Source organism: Etheostoma spectabile, chromosome 16, assembly GCF_008692095.1.
Source record: "Etheostoma spectabile isolate EspeVRDwgs_2016 chromosome 16, UIUC_Espe_1.0, whole genome shotgun sequence".
Lineage (NCBI taxonomy): Eukaryota > Metazoa > Chordata > Actinopteri > Perciformes > Percidae > Etheostoma > Etheostoma spectabile.
In genome coordinates this window covers 3,871,182-3,886,830 of record NC_045748.1, presented here as the reverse complement: position 1 = coordinate 3,886,830, position 15,649 = coordinate 3,871,182, and the positions used below count along the sequence as shown (strand labels likewise).

Sequence of the window (15,649 nt, the reverse complement as noted above, 5' to 3'; positions counted from 1 at the left end):
ATAATGCAATCTGTTTTAATTCAAGCATAAACAGCTGGTGAGTGCTTTTGCTGGAGGACCTTTCAATGTGGAATGTCTTTCGGGAGCCCTGAGAAGCGAAATCACTTGCCAGACTTTGCGCTTAGAGGGGGATGTTTTCACACAATCAGAGAAAAGGACACTAAAAAAGGTCCTCTTTCTTAGGCTGGATCCTTCGGGGTGTGAGGAATGGGGGCGGAAGAATACAATTTAGCTAGGGGAAAGAGAGAGCGAGAGCAAGAGCGAGAGAGAGAGAGAACTTTTATTTAAATTTTGAATGTACTATTCTACTAAGGCTAAAGAAAGCAGCTTTTTGGTTAGCTCCACAGTCAGCTGTTACAAATTCCCTTCTTCCGTCATTGCATCTGACATTTAATTTCACACAGGACCTGGAGAATGCTCCTGGCAGATTTACTGACTTTCCTTGAAAGTGGATTTACAGTCAGCCTTTAAAGCAGACTGCTGCATGCATGGCTCATTGGCAGCCAATCAGACGACGAAAGGGTTCATTGACGCGACTGGCCCTTCTTTATAGCTCGGATGTTATGGTTGGGGTCCGGCTGGCCCAAGCTGACTGCACACACCTGACTCTCATCCACAATCACCTGGTCCCCCCGCTCACACCTGCCTGCCATCTTCAATCAACCACAGTATATCTACCCTGGCTTTTCATCCACTCGTCGCTTCATCGTTGCTCCAGTAACCCTGTCTTTGCCTCCCCTCCTGTTTTCCCGTCTCCGGTCAGCTGGCTTCTCCTCTCGGCCCCCCTCCCACGACACCCTGCTTCAACCTGTCTCCATCTCCACTCCCAGCTCCAGTGTCTCTTCTTCGGCTCCTCGCTACCGGCTCTCCCACGCTTTCCTTGAGAATCCACACTCGTGACTCCTCAAGCTCCCCCGTCTTTGCGTTCCCGTCCCTGGCGTCTGCTTCCTCACTTCCCCTCTCACTCCGAACAATACACCCATTTGCATTTTTGAGCCTTGCGTTTGAGTCCTCCTATTATTACCGTCACTTCCGACTTCTTTTCAATACTTGCTGCGAGCTGGCAAGGGTGAAGATCCAGGGGTCGTAATTCAGTCAAAGTAAAGAGTGCATTTATACAGCTTATACATTATACATTTGAGTCCTGTTTGTGTCCACTATGATGAATTAGCTGCAAGCTGTTTCTGGGAAGCTAGTATGCAGCTTTATCAATATTTTTCATTTACAAAATGCAGCTCAAAATGGGATTAATGAGAGGGTTATGTGATAATTCACTTGTGCCATGATCTAGTGGTAATGTCACTACCAATGACATCTTTCACATCTCACAGACATCTGATTCATTGTTCACATAAAATACTGATTCTTGCTGCTTTGAATTCAATAAAATTTTTTGCATTGCACCTAAATGTGAGTTATTTTAAATCACACAATCAATGCTGTCATATGCTTTTGAACAGGAACGTCTCAAAGAGCTATTTATGCAAGCTACCAGAATAAGATTAGAATGTGGTGTTATTGTTATACCCCCCCCCCACTCAAGGGGCCTTTTTTGTCTATTTTCCGGATATCAGTGTCAGTGCTGCATTAAAACCCTCAATTCATAATTAATAAGTTTCAAATTTTTGAATCTGACATTCACATAAGCCTGCATTTAGATGCAAATGTTACCAGACACACAATAATTTAATTATAGCACCCATAGCAGATGGCCGGTTTGGTTGTTTTTCGGACCGTTGATGAACAGAGATGCACAGAAACAATGACTGGCTTTGTACAAACTAAGGAAGCAGTTACCTGATGAAGGCATGGCCAATTTTTTTGGTTCTTTATTGATTCTCATCTCACTTTTATAATGACAGACAGTTAAATGCTTTATTCATTTTTGGGGGAATTTCTGTTCAATCAAGATCAAGAGGACAATGACGTTTTAATAATGACAATGACCAAACAAAAAAACAGGGTAAGCTACACAAGAGAGGCCCAGCAGAGATATTTAAAACATTACTTTGAATTTTGTTGCATTTTTGAACCCCTCCCACATGGCTAAAGGACATTTTAAATCACTACTCAGAAGACAAACATGACATTCAGTTTCATGTGGCCACTGGAGGCTGAACTGGAACTGTAAGGCACTACGACAACCAGTAGCTGAAAATGAACTCCAGCAGCGTGATATCTAATGTAACATACTGTTCATGAGAGATGGAAAACACCTAATGTTTCAATACTATAACTATTAAGATACATTTCCCACATCAATGACAGCAAGATACCTATTCAATAGATTTGAAGACATTATCATGCATGGTGCTACAGCTTACACTACAGTTTCACATGTTGTTCTCTTCTTAAAATATATCCACGTTGGGCTTTTTAATGGTTTTGGTGATTGTGCAAAGCTGCAGAGAGCAGCCACTAAAGAATGAGTGCAAAACAATGTGGGAGAAAATGGAGGGTTTTTCAATTTGAAGATGAAAATGACAAAGTTTTTTAGCTGTCCAAATGAATTATAGGTAGTACACTGGAAATCTGGCAATTAGGTGTTATAAAAATAGTTATTGCTCAAACTTGACTTTTGACCTCTATTTGGAAGTTACTGTGCTGTTTTATGTTGTCTGTAAAAAGTGAGAAGTCATGCCAAGGCAAAGGCAATAACTTCCACATTATCAACATTTGGTTGCTGATCACCATTTCCAAAATCATTATAGTAACACCTGTGTAAAATCTAGTGTAAACAGGCTCTTCTGCAATTTAACGAGGCAAACTTTAATGAACAGTACAACAAAGACAGAGTACAGTAACAACAGTTCCGACACACAGTTACTTCATATTGACACACGGCTAAACAAAAGCAGAGTACCTTAACTCAGTCAAAGAGCAGTAACTGGTGTTAAACGGTGTTCTGCCTTGGTTTCTCCTGGGCTTTTGAATGATACTGTTAAGACAACCCATTATTTTCTTTTTTCTTTATTTTCAACAAAGTACGAAGTTACAGCCTTTTGCCTTTGTAGGGCAGCATAGCTCTCAGTCAGACCAGACACTTTATACTAATAGTCCCACGCTGTTGACATTTTGGCAAGGACGCCGGGTTCCAGACTGCATCGCTACACTCTTTTAGAGACAGACAGTACGTGAGTCTATTAGTCTGGTGCAGGGTTTCCTTTTTTCTAGATTTCCTTGACTTTGAAACAGCTATTAGAGTTGGGTATGTGTAGGTTAATTGTGCAAAATAGAGTGAGTTTCTTCATGTGACCCAAATTCCCGTATACATTAACATTAAGTTAAGCAGCACCACCCTCTTGCAGCACCCAGATATTACCAAGAAGGACTGGGTAGTATTCAAGGCAGTGCATATTAGTAATGAATAATCAGTTCCACATGTAGTACACACTCTTGATCTGTAAACACTGCTGACAGCGGGGTAAGGAAGGTGTTGGCAGTTACTGGGATCTTGATGAGGCAGGTGTTTTAACAGCTCACGGAACTCATCTTTCAGGGGTCAGTGTTACTTTTATTATTTTTAAATACTTTTGGGTTAACCTTTTTTGGGGGTTTTGCTGTTATTTTCTGAGCTTGAGGGGGTTTTTCATTAGTTTTTTTAAGGGTGGGCGGTTGCACATTTTCATTTATGTAGATTTTATGAAGCCCTGACAGAACAAGGCCTATAAACCAACTGTATTTAACGAACCTCAGTTATCCTAAAAGGGACCATTAGAAATTTCTTAATGCCACTTATCTAATACATATGGTACAAATAATATACAAATATAAATATTCAAATTAGCATTACCTGCAATTTGCTGATGGCTGGGAATTATGTTGTGTTCATTTCCAAAAACTCTGATAAAAATGTATTTGTTTGTTATCCAAATACATTTTTTATTTACTTGCATATTTCATTGAAAGTGGCTTTTTTGTGTATTTTAAGTAGACCAATGCTCTCATTTACGGTAATTGAACTCTGGCCCTTTGCCATTAAAGTATGATGAGTTTACACTAATTCTGGATTGAATTATATGAGGGGAAACATACTATATGCTAGCATGACATGGCATATCTCTTGCAACCCCAAATTATTTTTTCATTGTATGAAAATGTTGTGAAATATCTAGGCTTATGCAACTTTGCACTTACTGTAACTGTTCAACTGATGAACTGGAAAGCTCTCTTTTCTTTCCAGCTTTCTTTCACTCTCTTCATTATTCTTCATTATTGTATAATTAGTAAGAAATAGAGCCACACATGTGAATCACCTGGGAAACACTAGTAGCTTGAATGGATTCACAATCCAACTCTTTGTATGATTGTGATTATAATTGCAGTGTGGCCCATCTGGGACTAAGTCCATGTAATTAGAGCACACTCAATTATTACACATCAAGGAATGTACCACTCAACTATAAAAGAAATTGTGAGAGCATAGCTTCTTTTTTTTTTATCAAATGTAACTCTCTGCCCTCATCTTACCATTCTCTGCAGGATAATCTGAATCTACTCCTAACAGAGGAAGAGATGTACAGCCTTCTGGAGACCTTTAAGCAGTGCAAGATCATCCCAGGTGAGTCACCAGTTCAAGGTTAGAAAACACATTTTGATAAAACTGTCCAGTTCATTAAACATTTGGCAGTTAGGGGATGTCTAATATAGGTCTAGGGATGGCAATGTTGGCCACAGACTCTCTGAAGAGTCTAATTAGCTGAATTTTCCACATCTGTTTTTTCTTCCCAAAAGATTCCAACTTCCGAAAGGAAATTATAAGAAGAAAAGTAGTAGTAGTACTTTGTCAGTTTTGTTTGTTTTTAATCTAGACCATACTGTATGTATTTTGAAAAAGGTTTTGTGAAAATAACATGGTGTACTGCATGCATTGTTTTCTTCCTTATAACTTTTTCATGGTATTGATCATTTTTAGAGGTATTACATTATTTGCCCTCCCCCTTGTCTGCTTCCAGATGTGTGGTATTATTCTGCAGCTTGTATGTAGGGCAAACAGTGGGAAGTGGTCCTGCCTGTTGTAGAGAATGAGTCACAATAAGTTAATTACATTGGCAAGCCTGCTCGGTCACCAATTAGGTCTGATGTCATGAATTGTTCCTTGCTGCAGAGTCATACCTGGTGTCAGATGAGCTGCTGCAGTACCGCCACTTTGCATCCAAGCAGCAGTTTGATAAGGACCTGACTGATGAGCAAGAGGAGGAGGTCCTGGCCCAGTTTGCAGCGCTAGATCCTGAGAAGAAGGGTCACATTGAATGGTCGGACTTCCTTTACTTTGAGTCTATGGCAGTCTTGAGGAAGTTTCGCTCCGAGGTAAACTTGAAAACTCACAGAATTTTCTAGGGTATCCAATAGCGTCCTAAAAAATATCCTTAGATATCCTCCTCACATCACACATCAGAAACGTAGAACAAACTTGGAGGGCATTATTCTGCTTAACACCTTTTGCTAACAAAATACCAGGTGTAATCAAATTGAAAATCTTTCTCACAACTAATTTTAATATTTTGTTTTAAACACCATGAAATACAGTTCTTGAATCGTCAATATCTTGCGTCCTGTGTTGCTAGGCAACATCAACCTAAAGACGAAGAAGTTCACAAGACTGAGCCAGAGCTGAGTCCAATACTATACTGTGCATACTATGCATTACATACTCAATAGGTGTACTATCGTTCAACATATGTTAGTGGGAATAAATGTAAATGTAAAAGATGAGCTGTGACTACCGAGTCACTTCCTGAGAGCATCTTTGTCGGTTGGAGACGTTTTACCATGGTAACCACTGCTAACGTCTAATGACATCACTGGATAAGGTTCAAATTACTAGAAAGGGTAAGCAACTAGTCAGGTGACAAAATCAAAAAAGTTTTCAAGCATTGTCGATGTTACAGAGCTGCCTTGGTCATTGTGCAATTTTCTGTTTTGAACGTTCTTACTACAGCATTGCATTATGGTAAATGTATGCCGGCGTAGCGTCTAGTGTTTGCACACTGTAATTATAATATTTCCCCAGGGGAAAGGGAGCACGGCGCTCCATCCCGCTACATAATTTTATTAAAATCATCTTTCCGGCAGAGATAACTTTGCATTTTATCGCTGGTCCTCTCTCCCTCACTCTATTAATCCACACCTTCCAACCAAATCCAGTCCAGAATTTTCCATGGTCATGGTATTACTCAAGCTAACTGTCTTTAGATTCTTTAATTCACTTTATGATATAGAGCAACTAGAATGATCAGAGGGTACTCTCACTGTGTGAGGGTCACTCTTTAAAAAGAGACTTGTCTTGCAGTCAGTCATAGCTAAAGGAATGGTGTTTCTTTCATATACTGGGGCAGAGATCAGCGATCATAATCTTCAAGCATAGTGTGCAAGCATCTGGCAAAGGTATACTATCCTCCAGTCAGTCTAAATTCTAATCAGCCTTGAAGAGAATGCAGGAACACAGGTCAGAGACTGCTTTGTATTGAAGTTAGTTTTGATAGTAAGGATCGGGGGGAAATGCTACAAAAATGTTGGCTTAAATACACCTGTCTGAATGACTCATTTTTATTGTTATAACAGTTTAAATATTGTGCTTTGTTTTTTTTAGCTTGTGAGATTAAATTTGCAATTTGTTGACTGTGTGACTGCGGGGTAACACAGGGTAAAGTAGAGCTAGTGGATTACGTCAGATATCGCTAATGTGATTGAGAATGATTAAGGCCAAAATACCATCAGCCATAAAATACCTTTTCCAGGCCCATAAATAACAATCAAAGGCATAAAGAAGAAGGGAATTAATAGATTCAGGCCAACTAATCTCTTTGGATTTAATTTTCTTTTTTTTTTTTTTTAGAACTCACTGGTGCGTCTGCTGACTGCCAAGGAGAGAAACAACGCACGGGCAGTGTTCCTGGGTCTGGACCTGGATAAAGACGGCATGATCACAAAAGCAGAATGCCGCCAGGCCCAGCAGTCTTGGTTCCACAAGGTCAACAAAGACTCACAGTCTTGTAATGTGAGGTAAGCATACCAGTAGAGGGTCAGTAAAGCATAGTACATATAGTACATAGTAATATTTAAATCTAGAACATTTTAAATATTTTTAGGACAGTATTTCTAGTCTAGACTTAGATCAAAGGCCCATGTCAATGTTCAAGTATAGTGGGAGTTTTGGAAGTAAGGATCTCATCTGTATGCAAACTGCAGCTGGCAGAGGGAACAAAGGTTTGGCTGCTTATGGAGTAGAGACAGTCAGAAGGAAGACTGGAAGCAAGATAACAAGATGTGTTCTTTCCTCATTTCATAGTCTTCCACTGGTGGTCATAGTCTTCACGTAACTACAGTATGTCCATTTTTAATGCTTTGCAGATGACACGCATCTTTATATTCCCAAAATATTGAATGATAAATCAGTTGAGACAATCTTCTGTTTTCAACATCAATTATGATGATGTTGAACGGGACACTTTAGTGTCAGTTCCACCCAAAACATAACCTAATTGAACTTATATTTAAATACTAAAAATTCATATTTTTTTAACCTCATAACTTGGAATCAAACTAACCAAGATTGCATCAAAACTTTGTCCTGTGATTCCTGTGACATGTTGACTTATTGCTTTTTGTTTGAAACACATCAACACTCCGTCTGGTCTCAGAGAAAAAAAATGTACTCAGCTTGGTGTGTTTTCAGTGTTAGTCTTACATAATACCACCCAATAAAAACATAATAGAGTTACATTTGCATTACATTTTTACATGCATCTGCATCATTTACAGTCATTCCTGGGGGTCAATCGCAGTGATAAAGAGAATTATCACTGCAGCTCCGCTCCGCTTCATAGAGCTTTGCAGTGAGTTTGTGCTCTTTTTTTTTAAATGTTATGTTCACTAATTAGTTATTGCAGTTACTGTTTCATTAACATATTGCTAAGATGGAATGTTAATGCTTCAGAATGCAGGGCCACTCTACACCGACAAATTATCATTAAGAAGAAAGACCTTAAATCCCAACGTGAAGTTAATCAACTAAGTGTTTTTCTCCCAATTGTTCTGACCTCCGATGACGAGGGTAATGTGCGTCTTTCAAGGCATCCAGTAGCTTTTGAAATGTCATGACAATCAAGAAAATCTGCGAGATTGCAGGGCTCATTTGCTTAATTTATGAATCTAAACAAAAAGTGTCCCACATCATACTTTCAGTATAGAATATACATGACATTATACATGACATGAACTTAAAGTTCAACAACCCTTTCCTCCTTCAGCTTTCACACTGGTGGCATTTATTATAAACACGGCCTCTGGTTAAAGTGCCGAAGCAAAACCCACAGCGATAAACAGTCAGGTATCTGCTCTGACTACAATTTCCCCGTGGTAACGCAGCACAAACTGGACTTATTGTTTACCTCTGTCTCGCTCTGCGCTGTCCCTCTGCAGAGGGGCTTTCTGCTGAGACAGTTCACTGAAGGCATTGCTTTTCCACTGGCACATCTCCAGTGCAGAATGCATTGAATGCTCACACAAGCGTAACACAGAGAAATTGCAAATGGACTTGTGATGAGAAAAATCAAACATATAAATCATGTTTATATGAAAAGTGAAAAAAATTGAAAAGTTAATACAGCCAGTTCCTCCTCTCATTTAATATTTCATTCAATAATGTATTCTGTGCTGCCACTCATGTCTTTAGCAGGCACTTAGTTATCCGCCGCTTTGATGCTGAGTATGATTAAATTCCTGCTATTATTAAATTGTTATGTATTAGAATTATGAAGCTGGTGGCTTTTGCTTGAAACTTACTTGAACTGTGTTCTTTTGAGGAGTGCACATTGCTGCTTGCGTTTTGTTTGGCTCGGATCTGAAATGTCTATACTATAGGGTCTGCACACAATAACTGAAACCTATGTAAATTATGGGGAAAATCCAATACAGCAACCCTGCAACAAATACAACCTTTGCAAAGTGTTGTGTTCCTACTAGATCAAAAGGAGAGACACAATATTACATACATTTCACAATATAATGCAATCCGGTGCTACTTCACTCCAAAGCACAGCCGGGAAAATGACCAGAGAGTTAAATTGTCGCTCTGACAAAATCTTAACAAAAATTGAAGATTATTACGTTCAGAAAAATCTTTATTGGATGATTATTGTACTGGATTGCATTGTGCAGCTGTTGTCTTTATGGTGTCCATGCCCTGTAGTCTCTAATTGCTGGTTACTATCATTTATGGCAATTGGAATAAAAAATAAATTAAAAAAAGAAATACTTAATATGGGAAATTTAAAAAATACATACAACATATATCCCTGCCACTTTAACAGTTTAGGCTCTGATTGGCTCGGATCAAGTTTTTGTTTGTACTCACTGTGTGTGTGTGTATGTCAGTGGTTTCAAATTATTCAGATCCTTCACAGTACATAAGTAGTGTACTGATTAAGCATAATGACTCCTTTGAGAGTGATGTTACTATTAACAAATTTGCAGAAATGCATTTGTAAAGTAAATGAGATTTGTACTGGGATAAATGTACTTTTCACTGTATGTGTTTGTGTGCATGTGCTTGTTACTGCTTATAAACTTGTGTTGTCAATTCTCCTATGCTGTACCATTTTATCCCTCTCACCTATACAACATGCGCCATTCCCCACAGACTCATGGGACTCTGCTCTCCTTTGTATTGTGGGTGAGTGTGACTCAGCGCTGCATGGCTTGCCTCACTTTCCTCACAAAACCCTTAAGCCCTCAGCAAGTATTCTTAGACAACCCCTTGATTTAGATTTAATTCGTAATTTCACCCTCACCCTTAAAAAAGAGAGAGAGAAGCTTCTTAACTGCAAACTGGAACTCTTTTAAAGCACACAGCAATCAGAGACACATGCATCCTTGAATGTGAGCCCTTCATATGATTAGGTCTTGCATGGAGAAGTTTCAGGCTGGCCTCTAATTATAAGGATCAAATTGAAAAACCTTTCGTTCTCTTTAGGGGAGCTTTACTTTTTAAGCGCCATGTTTCAATGTAAGAGGGCATAGTGGACAAAAGGGGTGTGAGTGTGCACATCAGGTCCACACATTAAACTGAAATGCAACCTCATTCGCATACTCAATGAAAAGCAAATAAAACCTTTGATTATAGACCTTCACGGTCTACAGTGTGAGAGTAAAAAAAGAGTTTTTCCAGTGAGCCATCAGTCAGAAGGTTCATCAGGAGATTCTGTCTGACTCTGAAAGATCAAAAACTCATGACTCATGTAAGTGTGGAAGACAGTCATATTGGCTTTCTAGTGGACTGTGAAGTAACATGGTTTTGATCTATAATTTATATACAGTATATATACACATATAGTAGTTCAAGCAAAAAATGTTAACTTTAGGTCCACTTCCTAGCTTTCCATTAGTTTAAAAAGGAACAGACTATATCTGCTGAGGTAGATTAGCTAGTAGGTTGTTTTTAAAAAGTTTTTTTAATAACACAGTGATTTTGGACTGTAAAGAATGTTGGTGGACAAAACAAGTCGTTTGAAGATGTTACATCATGACCTCTGATAAACTGTAATTGGCTTTTCTCACATTTTATATACTATATCGATCAATTATCAACCCGTTCTCACTCCCAACTCGTCAAATACGGCAGCGTGGACCGTGGCCCTGAGCGTCTGATACCTACGCACAAGGCACACTACAGGTCTCCAAGGTGAACGACCTCTGGTATGTTAATTCAATCAGATCCGTAACTTTGAGAAAAGTGCCCACTGCTTGACCTCACCGCTGTGAGATGACGTAGTACAAAAAGCAACAAAGTCCGCGTAGGGAGGATAGTAATAAAAAGCGACAACGTGAGCGTAGAGGACGATGGGGTGAAGGATGGAGAAAAACAAGCAGGACTTTCACCCTCGGGACCGCTATCAATGTTGACTAATTTTAGACAAATTACGTAGGCTACAAAATACATAACATGTACGTAAGTCAAGTTACGAAATCTTTTTTAACCCAAACCCTGATATTTTCCTAAAACCTAAAAGTAGTTTTGTTGACCAAAGCTGACCATACCGTGAACGTTAATAAATGACCCCAAAGGGGTATACCAGAGCATTAAAACAAGTGGCTAAGGGGTCCTGACCAAACGGCCCTATGTAAGGAATGAGAACGTGTTGCAATAAGACATAGAAAAGAAAAAAAAATGAAATTAATGATGAATAAAACCCCATAAAAAAAACAATTGTTAGTTTGTTTAAGGCTGACGATAGTGATGTCATCTCATGATACTTTGAGGCCTATAAACAAATCCATCGGCGGATTTATGTTTTGCGCTCTCAAGCTTTGTGCCCATTTCTGCAGTGCCAGAGTAGAGCTGAAAACATTGTTTGGACAGAAATAAAAATCATGAAACCTCTTCTGTCACATCTCCACAGTCTGAAAATGAAGTATAGTGGTGGGAGAAGCTAATTGCATTTAACCTTGCCAGGAATTACTGTGATTCCTTGCATTGTATTCTAAAGAAATGTACCATGCACTAGAGATTGGGACTTTCCAAATATTACCAAGTTGAAGTTTACTGTTGGAGCAGCTGATAACAGCACAGTACAGAAAAGACTAAGTTTTGTTGATTTTTATGCCATCTGGTGACTATACCTTGATCCTTGCAACTTGATCCTTCACAATGTTATACACAGGTTCACAGGAATCATCTTCTGCCTCTTCCTATGACCTCAGATTTGTCTAAATACATTAACATACTTTAGTATAATAACTGTGTGTTACCCTATATTGCAACCAAATTATTTTTATTTGCATGCAGAAATTACAGCTGTGGATCAGAAAATGTCCTTGTATCCCAGTGATATCATCACGGGTTCTCCTTTGTTCAAAAAGTGATGAATCAATATAGGGTGCATTTTTCTTTCTTATAAATTCCCTTGTTCCTTTTCTTTTCACAGCACGAGGAAATGTGTTATCCTTTCATTGAGCGTTGATGTATCTTCTAACTCGTACTTTTCTGTCCTTTGGTACAGTATAAGTCATGTTGGTCCAATATGCGAGAGCAGCCCAGCCAGCTCTGGCAGTGAAAGGAGCAAGACTGAAGACAGCAGGTTTGTCCTCTCATATTGTTAATTAATATGTGTGAGGCGGGGGACAAACTTGTTAGAAACTCCTTACAGCCTTGCATTATATATCAATCTGTCGAAGTTCTCTGCTCACAGGCTCTAGCTTCTAACAGGCTTTAATGGCCTGCAAACTCTATTTGGCGGTGAAATTAACATTAACTTGTTAACCCTAGCAGAATAAGCCTTTTTCCACTAGACCAGTCTACATATGGCTGTCCCAGCAGTGGTCCCCGCTGTTCAAAGACAGGGAGTATGTGGGTAGATGTAGCAAGTAGTTGTGAGCCCAAGATAAAGTTGCTAAGAGGGGATATGTATTGTTAACAACAAGTAAGGATGATGAGGCAAAATAGTGTTACAAAAAATAAATGGATTTAAGGAACGCTAAAACAAAACACTTTCACAAAATGAAAGTAATTGACATGAAAGTCATAAATATCACAATATCAAAAACGTACACTGTTTCCCAATGACCTAAAGGCATGTCATTTCTGACTCATTTATTCTACAGACTTACAGTATATCCTACTCCCTCAGTTTTCCTCATGCTCTCCTACAAACCAAATTCAACTGCCTACCTATATAGACCTGAAGACCGTCCCTAAAATTGGATCATACCAATACCAAACAGCAGGGGTGGCTGAGGTAAATAGGCAGTTCAAATGTAAATGTGCTGTATTTATATAGCTCTTTTCTAGCCTTAACAACTACTCAAAGCGCTTTTACATAGTACAGGAAACATTCACCTTTCATACACTGTGGCCGAGGCTGCTGTACAAGGTGCCACCTGCTCATCAGATAAACACTCACACGCATTGTCACTCCGATGCGCAGCACCGGGGGCAACTCGGAGTTCAGTGTCTTGCCCAAGGACACTTTGACGTGGGACTGCAGGGCGGGGGTCGAACCACCAACCTTCCGATTGGCAGGCAACCGCTCAACCACTGAGCCACAGCCGCCCAGTTCAAAAGGCTACATACAGCCAAAACGCATCTATTATACTAGACATTTACACATTATACATACAATTCACATTAACAATGAGGAATGACTAAATTAGCAGGTGAGATTAATCTTCTGATCATTAACATAATGTATAAACTCACTATTCCAGGTCAGTCTTTGCGGGCTAAAATAGGTAGCGTGACGGCAGCCATGCGCTCCGTCACAGGGCAGTAAAGGTAGGATTCATTTTGAGTGAGACAACAGAGAAGCCTGCAGCATGGACTGGTTCAGGCTTTGCTGCCCCTTCAAATAACCTGAAACTCACTTTCTAACTGTCACCAGATAATGGAAATCCTATTTGGCATTGCATGTCTTTTGAGACTTTTCTTCATGCCACATTAGAACATTTTGCAATAATTGCTGCTCATGCACCAGCACTGTGGCAAGCGACTACAGGGAGCTACAATTAAAAAGAGGGCGACACAAGAGAGTCATATTCAGTTTGATACTAATTAACAGAAAATGCAGACAAAAGGTTTGACAAAATAGTTTGGTTTCATAAATACCATTTCCAAAGCAGCATGAGGCAAATGCCAGCAGAGCAGAGGCCAGATACCTATTCAAATGATGTTACCAAATCATTTTTTACTGCATGGTTACTGAATTTTTATTACACAGCTTGGCTGAATACTTAATTCTAATTGGTCAATCACGGACTTCTGCAGTCTGTAATTTCTGTATAACGGCCATTGCCATGAACGGAATTCGGATGATGGACTCTGGTGGACTATTTTTGAGTCAATATTTGTGCTTATCAAGCTCATAGTACTGATCAGAGGATCACAAAGGGAGAGAGAGAAAGTGGACAAAACGGAGATAGCTAACAGCGCTAATGGCAACCATGCAAGCAGAGCATTGGTTAGCTCCGTTTTTAGCTCACTCACCAGGACAACCTGGCTTGCGCAGCTCATCACTGGTAAAGTTAACCGTCCTGACCTGGACAGGTGACCTCTGTATGAGTAGTTATAGTAATAAGCCGTGTCAAAGCGGGATAATGTACAGTAAGCCGGTAATTTTTGTGAATTGAGCCTCTTCAGGCTGATTCATTGTTGGGGTTTTAATTTGTAATACTGAGCAGCTACATTATCCCTTATTGTATAGTGGTGTATTTTGTGTGGGGTAACACCTTCACTTGCCAAAAACATCAAAAATAAAGATCAGAATTACATTTTTTATGGCAGTCAAAAAAGAAAAGCTGTGTAATTTGATATTTTTCCGATAATCTGTTAGTCCACCTCTCAGTATTTTCCAACTCAACCCTGTCGAATGGACCATTTGTTCCTATGAAGAAAGAACTAATGGGTCACATTTACTTTAATTTTGAATAATTCTTTAATAATTAATTTCTCAAGTCAAACAATGTGGGGGTGGTGGCCATTTGGAGCGTTTACTGATGAACGAGGAAGTTGTTGTAACTCAAGTGTACATTGTGAAAACACCTGGGCACTATGGGTTTCAGCAAATACTCTAACACGAGTGAACAATGCATTTTTCGGGGACCATTTCTACCCTTTGGAAAATACACATTTGGTGCACTATAGTGAGTACTTTCGACACCAGAATGGTGATTTTAGGACTGACTTAAAATAAACTACATTGCCAGGTTCAATGTAATGAAGGGAAAGGTCACATAGTGCAACAGTAGCTCATTGATGTGTTTTGAATAGATTTTGGGCAAAAATTGAGCTGTATGACCAACATAAACAAGATACATCATGAGTGCTACAGAGGCGTACTTGTTAGTAGATTCAAATCATTGTTGGTGTGGTCTTTTAGTTTTATGAAAAATACAGAAACTATAGTCAAACAAAGAAAAGCCTTTTCACTGTTGGCATCTTATTTCTTGTGTTTAGTGGCTCATGATTCATGACCCTAAAGCCACCTACACAAGATCTGCGGTAAAACTGCTCTCCGCTGGCCGTTCCGATGTTTTCCTACTGGAGGAGGTCGGCGCCGCCCTACCAGGCACAGCGCCACCCTTGGCTTTTAAAGTTCAAACTATTTCAACTTTGACCTTGTTGCTGCTGACCTTTCAAGGCACAATCAACGTTTCGGCGCTGCGCTTTGCCTCTTTGCTCTGCGCCCTACTGCACGGTTTTGGCGCGTATCTTGTGTCGGTGGCTTAAGCTTACCCAGACCACTAATTTTAGTCATTCATTGAAAACAAATGATTACAAACAGTGTTTTTTTTCCTATTAAATACAAAAAAAACTCTTTATTCAACAGGCCAGTGACCTGGGCAGACTTTTTAAAGGAGAGTGCCATCTACATTTTGGCTGCGCGGGCCAATAGTTCTGCCATGCACATCCGTCTGCCTCTATAGTCCAGGATCCTCAACGGCCCCCCAGCAGACCGAGAGGGAGAGAGAGAGAGAGGGTGTATACCATATGGTCAACAGATGAGCGGAGGAAGAAAGACGTGGTGACACGATGACATGCGGAAGGCAACTTAGCGAACTGGATGAAGCACTACTGAGAGACAGCAGATCAAGCTATCGACAGAATCTCTCCTTCTCTGCGTCACCTCAATCCCACAACACACACACACACACA

The 15,649-nt window shown here is 39.7% G+C and overlaps 1 protein-coding gene across 2 annotated transcripts in view; it reads left to right on the top strand.

Annotated features, from left to right (window-relative positions):
* The window catches only part of phf24 (PHD finger protein 24), a 33,104-nt gene extending 17,530 nt beyond the window's left edge, over positions 1-15,574 (top strand). Inside the window, exons 4-9 of one of the 2 annotated variants that reach the window (XM_032539337.1) lie at positions 4,483-4,561; positions 5,108-5,310; positions 6,839-7,005; positions 9,644-9,676; positions 12,003-12,080; positions 15,324-15,574. In XM_032539337.1, coding sequence (XP_032395228.1) covers positions 4,483-4,561; positions 5,108-5,310; positions 6,839-7,005; positions 9,644-9,676; positions 12,003-12,080; positions 15,324-15,420 — 657 coding nt within the window. In that variant the 3' untranslated portion in view covers positions 15,421-15,574. The remainder of the gene's footprint in view (positions 1-4,482; positions 4,562-5,107; positions 5,311-6,838; positions 7,006-9,643; positions 9,677-12,002; positions 12,081-15,323) is intronic. The other variant, XM_032539339.1, reaches the window with a different exon arrangement.
* The last annotated feature ends 75 nt before the right edge of the window (positions 15,575-15,649 follow it).